Source organism: Ascaphus truei, chromosome 13 (assembly GCF_040206685.1).
Source record: "Ascaphus truei isolate aAscTru1 chromosome 13, aAscTru1.hap1, whole genome shotgun sequence".
NCBI lineage: Eukaryota > Metazoa > Chordata > Amphibia > Anura > Ascaphidae > Ascaphus > Ascaphus truei.
Window position 1 is genome coordinate 11,106,760 of NC_134495.1, and position 20,593 is coordinate 11,127,352.

The 20,593-nt window shown below is 51.8% G+C and overlaps 2 protein-coding genes and 1 pseudogene across 2 annotated transcripts; all 3 read right to left on the reverse strand.

Annotated features, from left to right (window-relative positions):
• Positions 1-113: 113 nt before the first annotated feature.
• On the reverse strand, positions 114-6,386 carry LOC142464859 (glutathione S-transferase theta-1-like). Its single transcript, XM_075568487.1, has 5 exons — positions 6,232-6,386; positions 2,080-2,167; positions 1,551-1,701; positions 861-1,037; positions 114-475 (listed from the first exon to the last, which is right to left on the reverse strand). The coding sequence occupies exons 1-5, from the start codon at positions 6,344-6,346 to the stop codon at positions 281-283; spliced, it is 726 nt and encodes a 241-aa protein (XP_075424602.1). The 5' UTR covers positions 6,347-6,386; the 3' UTR covers positions 114-280.
• Positions 6,387-8,418: 2,032 nt separating this feature from the next.
• LOC142464860 (glutathione S-transferase theta-1-like) lies at positions 8,419-12,496 on the reverse strand. Its single transcript, XM_075568488.1, has 5 exons — positions 12,382-12,496; positions 10,558-10,645; positions 10,288-10,438; positions 9,427-9,603; positions 8,419-9,018 (listed from the first exon to the last, which is right to left on the reverse strand). The coding sequence occupies exons 1-5, from the start codon at positions 12,494-12,496 to the stop codon at positions 8,821-8,823; spliced, it is 729 nt and encodes a 242-aa protein (XP_075424603.1). The 3' UTR covers positions 8,419-8,820.
• Positions 12,497-15,895: 3,399 nt separating this feature from the next.
• On the reverse strand, positions 15,896-19,948 carry LOC142464861 (glutathione S-transferase theta-1-like; annotated as a pseudogene).
• Positions 19,949-20,593: the final 645 nt, after the last annotated feature.

Consider the following 20,593-nt stretch of genomic DNA (forward strand, 5'->3'; position numbering starts at 1 on the left):
TTTATAAATGTATTTTTATTCTAGGGAGACCCAGTACAGCTGAATCTGATGTTTGGGATAGAAGCTGCCCCCCCCCCCCCCCCTCCTCCCATGTGCTGCAGATCACACAAGCAGACACAATGTCACAATGCATATCACAGGAGCCTGCATCTGCAGGACAGGGATAAATAGTTGCAGCCACTGCCAACATCGAGAGATGGGGGAATGCTGGATTTCTCCTGGTTGCAGATCAGGGCGTTATTATTAGGGGTGTGATGTCCCTGCTCAGGGGGAGCCCTCACTACAACATGAGCAGCCTGGCTGTCATACGCTCCTTTATCTCCGGGGACAGGGGCTCATGCTGCCTCTCCTTGGCAGAGAGTATGGCCTCGTGGGCCTCCTGAAACAGCTCCGCACCCAGCGCCTCCTCCACCCGCTGCTTCCAGGCTTCCAGCTTCGGTCTGTCCTCATAGAACTTCACTCCGCATGCCAACGGCTGCAAAGGAACAGAGAGCAGGTAACCCAGAGCACGGTTATAGAAAGGTGCAGCACCCTCCTACACATCTAGTCTCCCCGATTATTTAACAGGTCAGAAAGGGAGAGGATATTACCCAGCTGCCCCCAACAGAGTGTGTGCAAATGTGATATTAGATGAGAAATACATATCCAACTTTAAGGCACCTTTAGAGTGGTCTATGTAAACCAACACCAAATAACAGGTATGTGAGATTCTTACTCCCAATATTGTAGATTTCACTCATTCAGAAGCGGCAGCATGGCCTACACCACATATGCAGCATGGAGACGTCCCCAGAAGTGGCTTTGGCCTGACATGTACAGATCATTTATAAAGAGACAAGTCTATCCTCCTGCCGGGTCACCTGCATAAGCTCCACGATGGCCACCAGGTCTGCCAGAGAGATCTCGTCCCCAGCCAGGAAGGGTTTGTCCTGCAGGAACTTCTCCTCCAGCTGGGTCAGAGTGCTGTTAAACTCGGCCAGGATCAGCTGCAGTCTTTCTGGGGAAGCTTCGTGGCCCAGGAGAGCCGGGGTCATGAACTGCAAGAGGAGAGACCAGGGCATTACATATAACCCGGCACACCAACAAAGAACTGCCTTTGGAGTGGGCGATACCCATTTGAAACCCAATGCCACCAAGAGCACAAAAGTAGTGAGTGATTAGTTCTCCCACTGCGGGACGTTCTATACGATCTCTGGTTTGAAGAGCTTACATTCCATTTGTGGTGCTAGAAAATGGTGACAAGGCATGGCCGCTCCATTATACAGTCAGTACTGTGCTGCATTAGTACAAATCGCCATCTGTCTTAGCATCTGTGGAATGCTCGGGTTTTTCTCACTGTCCCACTTCCTCTCCGTGTCACCTAGTTTTATTATCAATGTTAACCCTACAAACCTGTGGGACATCCCTGCTCAGTTACCCACAGACAGCTCGGCATCAGCAGATTTAACCTTGTGACTCCTGAATATTATCACATGATTATCTTGTGCAGGTCAGTCGGTCGAAGGGCCCCCTGGCTGGAGTCACATACAATGGTTTTATCAAGTCCTCACCTTGACCCAGAAGACCTTGGAGCCCTGGGGCCGGGTGTTGGCGTGCTGCCAGGAGAGGTATTCATCCACACGGGCACGTTTCTGTAGGTCGGATGGGTACCAGTGATCTGGGGTGTTATATTTACGTGCTAGATAAAGAAGAATCGCGATGCTGGGGGAGAAACCAAAGATGTATTAGGAGAAGTCAACCTCAACCCGCCCCTGAAACAGTAGACTGACCTAGAACAGGGGTGCGGGAGATTTTCTAGGGGGGGGGGGGGGGGGGGGGGGAGGCAGTGCAACGGCTACAGAGGTCCTGCGCTCTCCCATTTAAATGCTGGGGGTGTACGAGGCCTCTGACCTGCTCTTAGGTGATGCATCGCTATCGTAGCCAAGGTCACATGACCCCGCAAAGTTATTTCACGCCAGAGCTGAGCAGAAGGGGGGAGCGAGTTAGGAGGTGAGCAGGCAGGGGGCGCAGGATCAAAACTTTGAACAACCATGCACAAGAACACTTAGTAATGCCCTCCCTTGGGTATAACTCCCTCACCTCTCCGTCAGGGTAAAGTCTCCATCTTTCAGCGCCGGCACCTTGCGTAGAGGATTCACCTTCGCAAACTCTTCCCCGAGGTGTTCCCCTGCGGAGAGGGAGAGAGGGAGAGAGGGAGAGAGGGAGGGAGGGAGAGAGGGAGAGAGGGAGAGAGGAGATGTTATAGAGGGGACCCTTTACAGGAACTCAAAGACCTCCATCCACCCAGTGGTGGGATTCAGAAATGTTAGCAACTGGATCTCGCCTTACACCCTATCAGTGAAAATCAGCTCTCCCCCTCATCCTCAGATCTCCCCCAATCAAATCAAATTGGCATGACGAAAGAACATTTCAGTATTGCCAAAGCGTGAACACGGGTTGGGGGACAATGCCTCCATGCCTGCCTGGCTGGACGGACAGGCAGGGGGAGGTGGTATGCAGCGGCAGCAGACCCTGTAGAGCAGTGATTACCAACCTTTTTTGTTTGGAGGAACCCTTAAATTATTTCGAAAAATCTCGGGGAACCCCCATCTGGCTGACACATTAGCTTCGACAGGGGTCAGTCACAACATTTCTCACCTCACGAGCCACCTCTATTTCCCACTCTCTTCCCATGTATTTATCCCCTGCGTCTCACTCCCTCTCTTACTCACTCCTGCCCCCCTCTCACTCGCCCCTACCTTCCGTCAATTACCCCCACTCACTCAATCCACCCTACAAAATACATACCAAAAAACCCCACCCCCGGGGGGAGGAGGGGGGCTGTGGTCCATAGGAGGAACCCCTGAGACTGCTTCAAGGAGCCCTGGGGTTCCACGGAACCCTGCTTGGGAATCACTGCCGTAGAGGAATCTCTTGAGGCAGAGCACAAGGTGAGGAGTGTTCTAGCTGCAGACACCAGGAGTTCCGGGACAGACAGCTAGATGGCGCACCTCCCCTGCAGTCCTGCTCCTTACGGCTACGGTTCGGCGAACTTGAGAAATTCCAGCAACAGGCTCACAAGAACCGAACCGGGCGAATCCCACCACTGCATCCACCCCAACAATGACCTTCCAGACATTAAGTCCAGGAGTCAGGAACAGGCTTAAAGTCAGACAGGTGGAAGGGAGCCTTTAAAGGGGCAATCTCTGGTAGGATAAAAGTGAACCAATTCCAGCAACCTTTAAGGCATGCCTGCCCAACTCGTAAAGTGAGAAGGGCCGAACTGCTCCAAGGAAAAAAAATATTTGGGCCGCACGGGTTAAATCATCATCATCATCATCATCATCTCTCCCCCAGAACCCCTCACTATCAACCTTTATGATACTCCCTGTAACGGGTATTCCACCCCACCCAATCTCATATATAGTGTGGGTGAGTAGAACATGTAGTGTTACCGGTGTGGTGCGTATACCTGCAGGCTCACAGGAGGTCTGAGCCTCCGCTAATGAGAGCCTGGGGTGAATCCTCTGGAACGAATCTTCTTTTACAGCGCCTCCACCTATGTAGGATTCTATGGACGTGTAGAATGACCCTACATAGGAACCCAATTAGAAACCACACACACAGTCAGTGATTATATAATAACTAAGGAATTTACTTCGAACATAGAACATATCATCGCCTTTACATATCCTCATAACCTGTGTCCCTCTCACGAGGAGACACTACCCGTGACGTCTCGCAGGACGTTTCCCCAACACTAGGTGATCCCACCCAGTGTCCAGTGAAACCCCCACACCCAAGGTCCCGTACTCCTACGGAGATAGTCAATGGGTGACTGCGCAGTCACTAAAACCTCTAGGCCTGTTGGTGCACATATAATATTGATACCTTCCGAGCACTCCGATGCTCGGGCCTGCAACACTCTTCTCAAAGGGTCAGACGTCCGTCTGATCCTTTCCAGGTACTCTGCCGGTGGACCCCAACGAGGGTCCCACCGCTCCACGGGAACTGCAACCGATCACGGCAACACCAACCACATGGGAACAGCAACCGCCGCTATCAGCTTTCTGCCTAACTACTTCTAGAGTGACAGCAACCCTAACCTAGGGCCTGTCCCTGAGGAACCGCAACCTGGGATGGCTTGTGGAAAACTCCTAGGGCCTGCGGGGTTAATAACCTGCCCCACTCCCTTATCTACCCAAGTCCCCAATCCTCTCTTACACTAGCTCCTAACTCACTAATCCTAACACTAACACGCCTGCAGCCGACACAGTTCTCACAGTCAGCCTGCAGACAGTAACACGCGCTGCACACACACTGCACTCAGTACACGCAGCGTCACATACAACACTCAACACAGCAACCTGGAACCCGCAGCAAACACACTGCACACACTGTGCCTATTTGCCAGTGCGCACAGCACTACCCGCTGTGGCACTGCCAAACCTGCACCTTACATACACTAAGGGCGACCTCCCTATCTAGGGCCGTCCCTTATCAGTTACCCACTAACCTGGTGGGGAGTTGGGGCCTACCTGGAGGGTGAGGGTACCTATCAGGATGCAGGAGCTGCACTCACTCCCTGCATCCTTCCTTCCCCTTCAGCTCCGCTGCTCCAACTGACGTGACTCATGCAAAGCCCGGGAAAATGTATCTCTTTCCTCCAGGGCAGTCCTGCAGCCCTATTGGCTCCTATCAAGCACCTGGTGCCTGCCTCGCTATGCCTCATGGGAATTGTAGTCCCGAGGCCCTTACTATAACATTGGGGCCGCGTGCGTTCCTCCCCTCTGCCTACACTAACCCCTAATGGCCGCCGCAACCCTTCCTGAGCTGTTCCTGCCCTCGCGCGATCACTGCGCATGCGCGACTTGAAGCGCAACGGCCGCCGGGACCTTAGAGACGCGATCGCGGCCTTAGCAACGGCCCGATCGCGTCCCCGGCAACCGGCCGCAGGCAGGAGAAGCCGTGCTGCTCCCTGCTCCAGCCCCCACCCTTGGGAGCAGCCGTCGGGTTGTTCAGTACCCGCGATCGAGCTGCGCCAGGGGAGGGGGGTCTCCAGGAGCTGCTGGGGACCAGGGTTACACTCCCCATCTATCCCCCTCACCCACACAATACCCCCTCCACATCCCCCCAGCCCATTCCATGTCTCCCTCCCCTCAATATGACACACTCTCCCCCTCCCCTCAATATGACACACTCTCCCCCTCCCCTCAATATGACACACTCTCCCCCTCCCCTCAATATGACACACTCTCCCCCTCCCCTCAATATGACACACTCTCCCCCCTGCACCTCACATCACCCCCCCCCCTGCACCTCACACATCAACAGCCTACTCCCCCTCACCAGCCCGTCTCTCTCTCTCCCGTACTAAGCCCCGCCCCCAGCATGCTCTGACCTCCCCGGCATCCTACTCATGCTGCTTCTGCCCCCGCGCACTGCAAAACCCGGGGGCGGTGGAGGAGGGGAGGGGGATGAATCGCCGCCATTTTTTTAAACTTTAAAACACAATTTTTTTTTTTTAATTTATTTAATTAATTAATTGGCGCCCGTCCTGAGTCACTGCGGGCCACACAGAGAGGCCAGGCGGCCGTATGTTGTGCAGCCCTGCTTTAAGAGGTCTGATCACCTACAAGTTTGTTTAATGGGTTTATTAAAGTGAGACTTGGGAGGGGTTTGATTTCCTATGGTTGCTCACATGTGATATCAGCAAACGCGTGTACAGCCAGAGTCCCACGTCTTTATAGTGTCTGATAAGGACAGAGTGGGATAAGGGGGAGGGGGGGAAGGGGGGAAGCAAACCCTTCCCCAGTCGGAGGCCCCCAATAAATTCAACTGACCAACTACCTGGAACACTGCGTGATTGCAACATGTGAGCTCAGGGGAAAGAGCAAACACACAGATCTCTGGCACAGACAGATAAGGAGCCCTAATGCAAGGTTCAGTATAACACACAGGGGTCAGCAGCACAGATCAGACGCTGCATGCAACTCACAAGCCACGTGCGTGTGGTTAAAACATGGCTAGAAATCAGCTGGAGCAAAACAATCCAACCCAAATAACTCCCCCAAACACCCCTATTACCTCCACCCCAATAATGCGGGACTCCCTGCCCCATCACGGAGACACCCCCAGGGGGCAGATAGTACGGGGGGGGGGGAATAAGCTCCGTCTCACTATGAGGGGGGGGTGGGGAGGAAGGAGAGAGACAGAGACCCCAGTCTCACTATAGGAGGGGGAGGGTCTCACCTTTGAAGAGCTGAACCTCCCGGTGCTGGAACGGGATGTGATTGACCTTTGCGAAGATGTACACGGAGCGGCAGGGCTGGGACATGAGGTCCAGGAAGAGCGCGAGGTCAGACATGGTGAGAAGGAATGCGGGAGCGCAGGGAGAGGGCGGCTTTTATACTGCACTGACCCCGCCCTCACTGCCATAACCCCGCCCACACTACCACAACCCCGCCCACACTAACACAACCCCACCCACATTACCACAACCCCGCCCACACTACCACAACCCCGCCCACACTACCACAACCCCGCCCACACTACCACAACCCCGCCCACACTACCACAACCCCGCCCACACTACCACAACCCCTACCATAACCCCGCCCACACTACCATAACTCCGCCCATACCCCAATGCTAGCCCCGCCCCTCACGCTAACCCTGGATCCGCCCCTTATCCCTCCTAGGTATCTTGTTCCCAAACGCCCACCAGATGGTGCTGGCTCCGCCCCCGCGGTGCAGATCTAGCTGGGTGTGCAATTATAAAACAACCTCTGCCCCCCTTTATAACGCGATTCCCTCACTCCCTCCTCATTACACTGAGGGCTGGGGGGTCATCATGTCCCCTGCAGGCACTGTCACAGTATGTCACCCTCTGTGCTGGGCAGGAGGAGCCCAGGTTTGTTCTAGAGAAGTAACATTTATACCTGTACAAAGGTATTATTATATATTTATATGGCAGCAACATACAGTGTAGCGCAGTACAACGCAGACCTGCCAACTCCCACTGATTTTCTGTCAGTGTCACTGATTTTTAGCACCAAATGTCCCACAGACTTCAGTGGACAAAATTTTTTTATTGCAGAAACAAAATCTCACAGATTTCGGTCCCAGAGTTTGTAAAACAATAATAACATACACAGAAATCAGGGCCGTCCCGTCCATACTGCGCGCCCCTGCCTGCCAGCCCCTATGCTCGCACCCCCCCCCCCCCCTTACCCAATATCCAGCGTCAAATGACGCGCGGTGTCATGGGACGTAATTTGACACACGTTACCATGGCAACGCGCACGTCACATGACCCCGTGGAAAGTTAGGTGAAGTCCGTGTCGCCCCAAAATAATTTTGCGCCCCCTTGCATTAGGCGAACCTAGGCGGTCGCCGAGGGCGCAAAGGTCTTATGGGCGCATTAATAATAATTATTAATCTTTCTTTTTAAATAATTTTTCTTTTTTTTTTGTTCGGTATTTTTGCTCCCTATTATTTTTATTTTGCGGCACGCTGTGGTGCGGTCGCACCCCCTGCAGCTACGCCACTGTTTATTTTATGGGGGGCAGGGGGTGTCTCCCATCACTGTATAACACAGCCTAACACATAGTGAGCCTAACAGGACATTCCCATACACTGGGGTTCCTTTCCCTGATCATACAATGCTAAACTGTGATGTACTGTAACTAACCCCTGCTGTGATTACAGCTCCTTTTGCAAGAGGGCGACAACCCCCTGCAGGTCCATAACCTTGAACAGAGCGGCACATCACTGGTTTATATAGTTAACAAAACCGTGCACTAACAAATGCTACCTACAGTAACCCTAATGAGAATAGGCAGCAGGGCAGAGCTTCCTAGGAAACCTTGCTGCCTAGAATTACTGTACATAACCTGAAATTTGCAGTGAACGTATCCAGATTGTGACACTAAGCGAGTTTGTGAGCAGTGTCTAGAACTCATAACTTCTGCAAAACTGGGCAAAGATGTCTTCCATCGCTCTGCTTCACATAGAGCCAGGCATAGGGAGGTGGTGCCAGGGAACAGGTCTCACACATCCTGCTGGAAGACACACTTGGTAAAGGTAACGCATGAAAGCCAAAATACCAGCACAGCTCTCCTTATTCGTTCAGTCGAGAGCACAGCACTAGGCACTAAACAATAAGTGATTATTTAGTGCAACATTTAGACACATCCCAACATGTCGGTGCCAGAAGTCGGTCCACTCGGGGACCGGAACATCAGGGTATGTCTACATGCCATACAAAAAAAAACCACTATAGCATGTTAGACCTTTAATACTATGTATCACAGGCTCTTCTGTCTCCATGGATAGAGATGATGGAGGGGGAACCCCTGATATACCACTGAAGTATTTGTGCATCAGCACAAGATGCAAAGAATTATTATGTATAATTTCTTACATTCAGAATCACAATCATAACAAAAATGTCATTTAATGTACATGTCACAAATCACCTGATCTCTGAAAAGTGCAGCATAAAGGGCCAGGGAATAGGACATTGCTTTTAAAGTCTTTGAACCTTTTCACTAACAGATTTATATATTTTTATTCTAGGGAGACCCAGTACAGCAGGATGTAGGGCGGGGGAGGGGGGAAGGGGGGGGGGGGGGGAAGGGGAAAGAAAGGTAGAGGTCAGATGTTGGACAGAAGCTGCTCTCCAAGGTGCTGCAGATCATACAAGCAGATGTGTCAGAGAAGGCATTACATAAATATTTGCAGCTGCTGCTATTGGGAGTTGGGGAACCCTGGATTTCTCCTGGATGCAGATCAGGGGGTTATTATTAGGGGTGTGATGTCCCTGCTCAGGTGGAGCCCTCATTTCATCATAATCAGTCTGGCTGCCATACGCTCCTTTATCTCCGGAGACATGGGCTCGGTCTGCCTCTCCTTGGCAGAGAGAATGCCTTCATGGGCCTCCTGAAACAGCTCCGCACCCAGCGCCTCCTCCACCCGCTGCTTCCAGGCTTCCAGCTTCGGTCTGTCCTCATAGAACTTCACTCCACATGGCAACGGCTGCAATGGAACAGAGCAGGTAACCCAGAGCACGGTTATAGAAAGGCGCAGCACCCTCCTACACATCTAGTCTCCCTGATTATTTAACAGGTCAGAAAGGGAGAGGATATTATCCAGCTGCCCCCAATACCTTGCTTCCCTTCTCAAAGTGTGTAATCTAATATGTGATATTAGATGGATATGTATTTCTCAACAGTAAGGCACCTTAAGCGTGGTCTATGTAATTTAACACTACATAGCAAGAGTAGAAATATGCAAGATATATCTCCTAACATTGGAGATTCTGCTCATTCAGAAGCAGCATGGCCTACACCACATATGCAGCATGGAGACTTCCCCAGAGGTGGCTTTGGCATGACATGTACAGATCCTTTATAAAGAGACAAGTCTATCCTCCTGCCGGGTCACCTGCATAAGGTCCACGATGGCCACCAGGTCTGCCAGAGAGATCTCGTCACCAGCCAGGAAGGGTTTGTCCTGCAGGAACTTCTCCTCCAGCTGGGTCAGAGTGCTGTTAAACTCGGCCAGGATCGGCTGCAGTCTTTCTGGGGAAGCTTTGTGGCCCAGGAGAGCCGGGGTCATGAGCTGTAAGAGGAGAGACCAGGGCATTACATATAACCCGGCACACCAACAAAGAACTGCCTTTGGAGTGGGCGATACCCATTTGAAACCCAATAAAACCTAGGGCACAAAAGTAGTGAGTGAGGGAGTATTTCTTCCACAGTGGAACGTTCTATGCGTGCTGTGGGATGTTAGCCGGCAGCTCATCGGCCTGGGGGAGCAGCGCTACACATTTGGGATTAGAGTGAGCTCCCTCAGCAATGCAGACGGAAACCAGAGTGAGCACAGACTGAGGCAACAGAATCAACCACAGTGCTCTATACAGCATTTACAGGCTCCATGGTCTGAAGAGCTTACATTCCATTTGTGGTGCTGAAAAATAGTGACGCAAGGCATGGCCCCTCCTTTACACACAGTCAGTGCTGTGTTGCATTAGTACACATGGGCAGCTGCCTTAGCATCTCTGGCCAAGGTTGTTCTCACTGTCCCACTTCCTCCCCATGTCATCTCATTTTATTATTCAAGTTAACCCTACACACCTGTGGGACACCCCTGCTCAGTTACCCACACAGCTCAGCATCAGCAGATTTAACCTTGTGACTCCTGAATATTATCACATGATTATCTTGTGCAGGTCAGTCTGCCGAAGGGCCCCATGGCTGGAGTCACGTGTCCCACGTGCTTACAATGGATTTATCAAGTCCTCACCTTGACCAAGAAGACCTTGGAGCAATGGGGCCTGGTGTTGCTGTGCTGCCAGGAGAGGTACTCATCCACACGGGCACGTTTCTGTAGGTCAGATGGGTACCAGTGATCTGGGGTGTTATATTTACGTGCTAGATAAAGAAGAATCGCGATGCTGGGGGAGAAACCAAAGATGTATTAGGAGCAGTCAACCTCAACCCATCCCTGAAACAGGAGTAGATGGACCTAGAACACTTAGTAATGCCCTCCCTTGGGGATAACTCCCTTCTTCACCTCTCAGCCAAGGTAAAGTCTCCATCTTTCAGCACCGGCACCTTGCGTAGAGGATTCACCTTCGCAAACTCTTTGCTGAGCTGTTCCCCTGCAGAGAAAGACCCCATAGAGATGTTATACAGGTACTCAAAGACCCCATCCACAACCTCCCAGACGGTTCAATGGACTCCTGGACTGGACAGGTGGGAGTGTGCCTTTTAAGGGATAATATCTGGTAGGACCAAAGTGAACCAATTCCAGCGACACAGTAAAGGGGTCTTATCCGGGTTACACTTTACCCAAATATGACACCTACAAGTATGTTTAATGTATTTGTTAAAGTGAGACTTGGGAGGGGTTTGATTTCCTATGGCTGCTCCCTTGTGAGATCAGCAAGCGCTTGTACAGCCAAGAGTCCCAAATCTTTATAGTGTCTGATAAGGACAGGGGTGTGATAAGGGGAAAGAAAACACTTCCCCATTCGGAGGTCCCCAAGAAATTCAACTGACCCACTACCTGGGACTGCACCTGGAACACTGCGAGATTGCAACATGTGAGCTCAGGGGATCAGGGGAAAGGGCAAACATCTCTCGCACAGACAGATAAGGAGCCTTAATGCAAGATTCAGTATAACACACGCAGGGCTGCACCTTGAACACTGCGAGATTGCAACATGTGAGCTCATGGGGGATCAGGGGAAAGGGCAAACGCACAGATCTCTGGCACAGAAACACACGCAGGGGTTAGCACCACAGAGCACAGACACTGCATGCAACTCACAAGTCGTGTGTCACAAGTCGTGTGTGGTTAAAACATTGCTAGAAATCAGCTGGAGCGACCCAATCCCCAAACACTCCGCCCAGGCCTCCATGGGGCCCAAGGCGGCGGCACCCATCCGGTGGAAGTAGCCACGGGCGGATTGGAATTACCTGCTGGGCGATTCCTTGAATTGGGGTGAGGAATGGTCCTACCAGTCCAAGGAGCTGTCCCGATTAAATATGTTACAGACTCCCCTCCTACAGCCTGAATGAATAAAGTCTTGTGTCACCGTCATAATGCCCCCCCCCATCACCATCATAATGCCCCCCCCCCCCGTCACCATCATAATGCCACCCCCCCCCCCCCCAAAGTCTTTTCATGCTTTCTACTGCAGTTCTTTCCTTGACTAATTAAAGGGACAGCACAGGAGGAAAAGGGGTGCAATGTTATTTATTCTGGGGAGTGAATGTTAATCCAGCAGCTCAGGGAATATTCTGTTTATGGGGATTATGCAGGGTATATATTATTATTAGATCCCATTCAGCACAGAAGACATCCCACAGTGGGACAGGTGAAGATTGGCCCCGTATGTGACAGCATGTCCTATCGTTTAGCAACATGCCCCGAAGGGGTGAGGTGCAGCCATATATTGGGACCTGAAGGGGCCACACGCCTTAGCTGTGACTGAGAGGCCATCTTTAAAGGTCCCCTGAGGTCTGGGGATGGAAAGACTCACAGGACCCTTCCCAGGTCAGCAGCAGGAGGCAGAACATACAGCAACCCCAGCACAGCACCCCCTCCCAGCAAAGCACCTCCCCCCCAGCACAGAGCCTCCCCCCTCCCCCCACAGCACAGCACCCCCTCCCAGCACAGAACGCCCCCCAGCGCCCCCGGGAGTTACCCTCCATGTGTCAGTCTGAGGGAGAGTTACTGTAACTTAAAGAACACCATTAAACATCTATTACCCCACATGGGGAGGGGGGGGGGGGGGGGAAGAGATGACTCCTTGCTCCATCACTTAGGTCTCACACTATAAGGGGAGGGAGGTAGACCAGTCTCACTATAGGAGGGAGGGGGCGTTCTCACCTTTGAAGAGCTGAACCTCTCGGTACTGGAACGGGATGTAATTGACCTTTGCGAAGATGTACACGGAGCGGCAGGGTTGGGACAGGAGGTCCAGGAAGAGCGCGAGGTCAGACATGGTGAGAAGGAATGCGGGAGTGCAGGGAGAGGGCGGCTTTTATACTGCACTGACCCCGCCCACACTGCCATAACCCCGCCCACACTACCACAACCCCGGCCACATTACCACGACCCCGCCCACACAACCACGACCCCGCCCACACAACCACGACCCCGCCCACGTAACCATAACCCCGCCCACGTAACCACGACCCGCCCACAAAATATAACCCCGCCCACACTACCATAACCCCACCCACACTACAATAGCTCTACTCATTCTACCACAACCCCGCCCACACCCATAACCCCGCCTACACTGCCATAACCCCGCCTACATTACCATAACCCCGCCCATACCCTATTTCAGGCGCCTCCTCTCACCCTGCTAGCCCCGCCCCACATGCTAACCCTGGCTCCGCCCCTTATCCCTACCAGGTGTTTTGTACACAAACATAGCCACGCCCTCCAGATGGTGCTGGCTCCTCCCCTCCCGGTGCAGGTCTAGCTGGGGGTGCCATTATAAAACCGCCTCTGCCCCCCTTTATAACGCGATTCCCTCAGCCCCTTCTCATTAAACTGAGGACTGGGGGGGTCATCATGTCCCCTGCGGGCACTGTCACAGTATGTCACCCTCTGTGCTGTCCTAATACAGGAATATAAATATATACTGAGCCTCATTAATAATAATAATAATAATAATATCTTCCAATTATTTTTTATCTTTTTTTAAAATTCTTTTTTTTTTGTCTGGTATTTTGGCGCCTTATTACTATTATTTTGCGTCGCGCTGTGGTGCGGTCACAGCCCCGACAGCTAGGCAACTGTTTATTTTTTGGGGGGGCGCAAATTTAAAGTTTCCCCTAGGACGCATGAAACCCTTGCACCGGCCCTGCATACACTGGTACAGTAAGGAGAGCAGGGACGCCGACTTCTGGAGAGCCAGGGGAGCGGTCCCTGGACCGGTGGCTGCAGGGGGTCTGGTTAGCCGGCGCTGGAAGTCTCACGGGTGCCGGGCCTCTGATTGGAGCCGGGCCCCCGCTCACCCCAGCTCCTGCTCAGCGCTCTCGCTGGGCCCAACATCCGCGTGCGGGACCGGCGTGCTACCGGAGGCCTTCCAACCACAAAGTTAATTTTTGTGTGGGTATTGTTGGGGGGGCTATGTATTGTGGGCCTGGGGGAGGCAGGGGGTATCTCCCTGTGGAGAACCCCAGACTGAGCGGTACCCCCTGAGGTCAAAGACATCCCCACGTGGCATTATTTCCCTCCATGTGCTGGGCCACCGCAATGGCCGTCCCCTGCCTCCCGCTCCTGGTGTGGGGTAGGAGGGTGGCAGGAGAGCAGGGCGGACATCAGCTGGGGCAGGGTGAAGAGGAAATCCCAGGGGCCAACTTGGGTGGTCCGCTCCTTTCCTTCACCGCCATGCGTTATTCCCCGTCCTCTCCGCAGCCTGAGCGGACCAGGGGGAGACCGAGCATGGCAGCGGGGAGAGTCCAGAGTGCCTGCTTGGATGGCCTTGCCGCCGCGTGCCCCTCCCCCGCCTTTCCGCGAGCAGACCGGAGCTGGGGGGAGGCGTGGACGCCGGTGGCTACTTACGGTGCTGGGAGGGACATTCCCCCTCCTCTGGGAAGCCCCCTCAGTCACAAATACTCTTTTCTTTAAAGAACTAGTGAAGATCAATAAATAAGAGACCGCTGTCATTTTCATAGTCCTCACATTGTCTCTACCTCCTCTCTCAGCTACCTACCCTACCCCCGTAACCAGGATATTTGTTTAATCATCTCAGCCTTAGCCAGATGACATCACAATGAGACAGAGAGGAGCCCAGTTACCCAACGTCATGGAAAAACTCAGTCCCACACTTATTCCTTCTTGGTAAGCAATTTGAATAGAGACTTTTATTGCAACAACCGTTATTAAGAGTGGATTTAATGCCAGTCAAAACATTGCTGTCTGACTTACTACAAGGGCACTGAATAATAAACAGTAAGTAAGATAACTTATACCAGGAAAAAGGGACAGGCATACATTATTCTGCAATGTCTGCCCATATGACTTCATCAGGCGCCCTACGTTTCTTTATCTTGTAGTTACTTGGTTATATATTTTGCAATATATTGTAGCAGATTAAGGAAAACTCATGTGCTAAACTACCTCATCTTTCTCAAGGCCGACAGCCGGTACATCTCTCTCTCCGACTCTACAAGGGCGTTTAATAGATCAGACCAGAGGCCCAGCTCAACAAAGAAATCACAGTTGCAGCATTAAGGAATCCACCAGGTCTGCCGGCTTAGATTAGTCCGAGTTCCCATTCACAAAGTGGGACCCTGGGTGTAACTAAGCTCAGACACTGCAGCTGGGCTCTCAGGACAACGTTTCAGTGTGTAAGTACTCTCCCAGCAGGTGTTCCACCTCGCCCTGGTTCCTCTCCATGGGCACAATCCCATCACCGTATAACACACCCAGACACATACACAGGACATTCCATAAACTGGGGTTCCCTTCGCTGACATTCAATGCTAAACTCTGATTGTAACTAACCACTGCTGTGATTACAGCTCCCTTTGCAAGGGGGCATTAGCCCCCTGCTGATACATAACCTTGAACAGAGCTGCACATCACTGGGTTATATAGTTTTAACAAAAAAACTATATGTTGGTGAAACCCTGTACCAACCCTAATGTTACCTACAGTAACCCCAATGAGAACAGGCAGCAGGGCAGAGCTTCGTAGGAAACCTTGCTGCCTATAGTTACATAAGCTGAAACTTACAGGGAAAATATCCAGATTGCGATACACATTCCTTACGGGGAAACTTACTGAGAGAGTTTGTGAGCAGTAAGTGTCCAGAAGTCGCAACTTCTGCAAAACTGCGCAAAGATGTCATCTATTTCCGCTCTCCTGGCCACACGTGGTGCTTGGTAAAGGTAATTAATGGAAGTCAAAATACCAGCACAGCACTAGGCATTAAACAATAAGTGATTTAGTCCAACATGTAGACAACATTTTGGTAGCTGGGGGTCCACTTGGAGACCGAAATATCAGGATAAGTCTACATGCCATACAAAAAAATAAAAAAAACCTATAGCATGTTAGACTTTTAATACTGTCTATCACAGACTCTTCTGTCTCCATGGATAGAGAGAACGAGGGGGAACCCCTGATATACCACTGAAGTATTTGTGCATCAGAAAAATCAGAGACTCTCTAAGAATGATTATTATGTATTTAATTCCTTACATTCAGAATCATAACAATAATGTACATGAAATGACATTACACAAAACATCCCCTGATCTGTGAAAAGTGCCAGGGAATAGGACATTGCTTTTAAAGTCATTGCACTTTTTCACTCAGATTTATAAATGTATTTTTATTCTAGGGAGACCCAGTACAGCTGAATCTGATGTTCGGGAGAGAAGCTGCCCCCCCATGTGCTGCAGATCACACAAGTAGACGCAGCATCAGAATGCATATCACAGGAGCCTTCAGCTGCAGGACAGGGATAAATAGTTGCAGCTGCTGCCAACATTGGGAGATGGGGGAACGCTGGATTTCTCCTGGATGCGGATCAGGGCGTTATTATTAGGGGTGTGATGTCCGTGCTCAGGGGGAGCCCTCACTATAACATGAGCAGCCTGGCTGTCATACGCTCCTTTATCTCTGGGGACAGGGGCTCGGTCTGCCTCTCCTTGGCAGTGAGTATGGCCTCGTGGGCCTCCTGAAACAGCTCCGCAAACAGCGCCTCCTCCACCCGCTGCTTCCAGGCTTCCAGCTTCGGTCTGTCCTCATAGAACGTCACTCCACATGGCAACGGCTGCAAAGGAACAGAGAGCAGGTAACCCAGAGCACGGCTTATAGAAAGGTGCAGCACCCTCCACACATCTAGTCTCCCCGATTATTTAACAGGTCAGAAAGGGAGAGGATATTACCCAGCTGCCTCCAACAGAGTGTGTGCAAATGTGATATTAGATGAGAAATACATATCCAACATTAAGGCACCTTTAGAGTGGTCTATTTAAACTAACACCAAATAACAGGTATGTGAGATTCTTACTCCCAATATTGTAGATTTCACTCATTCAGAAGCGGCAGCATGGCCTACACCACATATACAGCATGGAGACTTCCCCAGAGGTGGCTTTGGCCTGACATGTACAGATCATTTATAAAGAGACAAGTCTATCCTCCTGCCGGGTCACCTGCATAAGCTCCACGATGGCCACCAGGTCTGCCAGAGAGATCTCGTCCCCAGCCAGGAAGGGTTTGTCCTGCAGGAACTTCTCCTCCAGCTGGGTCAGAGTGCTGTTAAACTCGGCCAGGATCGGCTGCAGTCTTTCTGGGGAAGCTTCGTGGCCAGGAGAGCCGGGGTCATGAACTGTAAGAGGAGAGACCAGGGCATTACATATAACCCGGCACACCAACAAAGAACTGCCTTTGGAGTGGGCGATACCCATTTGAAACCCAATGCCACCAAGAGCACAAAAGTAGTGAGTGATTAGTTCTCCCACTGCGGGACGTTCTATACGATCTCTGGTTTGAAGAGCTTACATTCATTTGTGGTGCTAGAAAATGGTGACAAGGCATGGCCGCTCCATTATACAGTCAGTACTGTGCTGCATTAGTACAAATCGCCATCTGTCTTAGCATCTGTGGAATGCTCGGGTTTTTCTCACTGTCCCACTTCCTCTCCGTGTCACCTAGTTTTATTATCAACGTTAACCCTACAAACCTGTGGGACACCCCTGCTCAGTTACCCACAGACAGCAAGGCATCAGCAGATTTAACCTTGTGACTCCTGAATATTATCACATGATTATCTTGTGCAGGTCAGTCGGGAGTCACATACAAATGGTTTTATCAAGTCCTCACCTTGACCCAGAAGACCTTGGAGCCCTGGGGCCGGGTGTTGGCGTGCTGCCAGGAGAGGTATTCATCCACACGGGCACGTTTCTGTAGGTTGGATGGGTACCAGTGATCTGGGGTGTTATATTTACGTGCTAGATAAAGAAGAATCGCGATGCTGGGGGAGAAACCAAAGATGTATTAGGAGAAGTCAACCTCAACCCGCCCCTGAAACAGTAGACTGACCTAGAACAGGGGTGCGGGAGATTTTCTAGGGGGGGGGGGGGAGGCAGTGCAACGGCTACAGAGGTCCTGCGCTCTCCCATTTAAATGCTGGGGGTGTACGAGGCCTCTGACCTGCTCTTAGGTGATGCATCGCTATCGTAGCCAAGGTCACATGACCCCGCAAAGTTATTTCACGCCAGAGCTGAGCAGAAGGGGGGAGCGAGTTAGGAGGTGAGCAGGCAGGGGGCGCAGGATCAAAACTTTGAACAACCATGCACAAGAACACTTAGTAATGCCCTCCCTTGGGTATAACTCCCTCACCTCTCCGTCAGGGTAAAGTCTCCATCTTTCAGCGCCGGCACCTTGCGTAGAGGATTCACCTTCGCAAACTCTTCCCCGAGGTGTTCCCCTGCGGAGAGGGAGAGAGGGAGAGAGGGAGGGAGGGAGGGAGGGAGAGAGGGAGGGAGGGAGGGAGAGAGGGAGAGAGGGAGGGAGAGAGGGAGAGAGGGAGAGAGGGAGGGAGGGAGAGAGGGAGAGAGGGAGAGAGGGAGAGAGGGAGAGAGGGAGAGAGGAGATGTTATAGAGGGGACCCTTTACAGGAACTCAAAGACCTCCATCCACCCAGTGGTGGGATTCAGAAATGTTAGCAACTGGATCTCGCCTTACACCCTATCAGTGAAAATCAGCTCTCCCCCTCATCCTCAGATCTCCCCCAATCAAATCAAATTGGCATGACGAAAGAACATTTCAGTATTGCCAAAGCGTGAACACGGGTTGGGGGACAATGCCTCCATGCCTGCCTGGCTGGACGGACAGGCAGGGGGAGGTGGTATGCAGCGGCAGCAGACCCTGTAGAGCAGTGATTACCAACCTTTTTTGTTTGGAGGAACCCTTAAATTATTTCGAAAAATCTCGGGGAACCCCCATCTGGCTGACACATTAGCTTCGACAGGGGTCAGTCACAACATTTCTCACCTCACGAGCCACCTCTATTTCCCACTCTCTTCCCATGTATTTATCCCCTGCGTCTCACTCCCTCTCTTACTCACTCCTGCCCCCCTCTCACTCGCCCCTACCTTCCGTCAATTACCCCCACTCACTCAATCCACCCTACAAAATACATACCAAAAAAAACCACCCCCGGGGGGAGGAGGGGGTGAGGGGGGCTGTGGTCCATAGGAGGAACCCCTGAGACTGCTTCAAGGAGCCCCGGGGTTCCACGGAACCCTGCTTGGGAATCACTGCCGTAGAGGAATCTCTTGAGGCAGAGCACAAGGTGAGGAGTGTTCTAGCTGCAGACACCAGAAGTTCCGGGACAGACAGCTAGATGGCGCACCTCCCCTGCAGTCCTGCTCCTTACCGGCTAACGCACCGGTTCGGCGAACTTGAGAAATTCCAGCAACAGGCTCACAAGAACCGAACCGGGCGAATCCCACCACTGCATCCACCCCAACAATGACCTTCCAGACATTAAGTCCAGGAGTCAGGAACAGGCTTAAAGTCAGACAGGTGGAAGGGAGCCTTTAAAGGGGCAATCTCTGGTAGGATAAAAGTGAACCAATTTCAGCAACCTTTAAGGGGTCTGATCACCTACAAGTTTGTTTAATGGGTTTGTTAAAGTGAGACTTGAGTGGTTTGATTTCCTATGGTTGCTCACATGTGATATCAGTAAACGCGTGTACAGCCAGAGAGTCCCACGTCTTTATAGTGTCTGATAAGGACAGAGTGGGATAAGGGGGAGGGGGGGGGAGCGGGGGAAGCAAATCCTTCCCCAGTCGGAGGCCCCCTATAAATTCAACTGACCAACTACCTGGGACTGCACCTGGAACACTGCGTGATTGCAATATGTGAGCTCAGGGGATCAGTGGAAAGAGCAAACACACAGATCTCTGGCACAGACAGATAAGGAGCCCTAATGCAAGGTTCAGTATAACACAGGGGTCAGCAGCACAGATCAGACGCTGCATGCAACTCACAAGCCACGTGCGTGTGGTTAAAACATGGTTAGAAATCAGTTGGAGCAAAACAATCCAACCCAAAGAACTCCCCCAAACACCCCTATTACCTCCACCCCAATAATGCGGGACTCCCTGCCCCATCACGGAGACACCCCCAGGGGGGCAGATAGTACGGGGGGGGGGGGGGAATAAGATCCGTCTCACTATGAGGGGGGGGGGGGTGGGAGGAAGGAGAGAGACAGAGACCCCAGTCTCACTATAGGAGGGGGAGAGTGAGGGAGGGTCTCACCTTTGAAGAGCAGAACCTCCCGGTGCTGGAACGGGATGTGATTGACCTTTGCGAAGATGTACACGGAGCGGCAGGGCTGGGACAGGAGGTCCAGGAAGAGCGCGAGGTCAGACATGGTGAGAAGGAATGTGGGAGCGCTGGGAGAGGGCGGCTTTTATACCGCACTGACCCCGCCCACACTGCCATAATCCCGCCCACACTGCCATAATCCCGCCCACACTAACATAACCCCGCCCACACTACCACAACCCAGCCCACACTACCATAACTCCGCCCACACTACCATAACTCCGCCCATACCCCAATGCAGGTGCCACTGCACACCCTGCTAGTCCCGCCCCTCACGCTAACCCTGGATCCGCCCCTTATCCCTCCTAGGTATCTTGTACCCAAACGCCCACCAGATGGTGCTGGCTCCGCCCCCGCGGTGCAGGTCTAGCTGGGTATGCAATTATAAAACAACCTCTGCCCCCCTTTATAACGCGATTCCCTCACTCCCTCCTCATTACACTGAGGGCTGGGGGTCATCATGTCCCCTGCGGGCACTGTCACAGTATGTCACCCTCTGTGCTGTCCTAATACAGGAATATAAATATATACTGAGCCTCATTAATAATAATAATAATAATAATAATAATAATAATAATAATAATTTCTTCCTCTTATTTTTTATCTTTTTTTTTTTAATTCTTTTTTTTTTGTCTGGTATTTTGGCGCCCTATTATTATTATTTTGCGTCGCGCTTTGGTGCGGTCACAGCCCCGACAGCTACGCAACTGTTTATTTTTTTGGGGGGGGG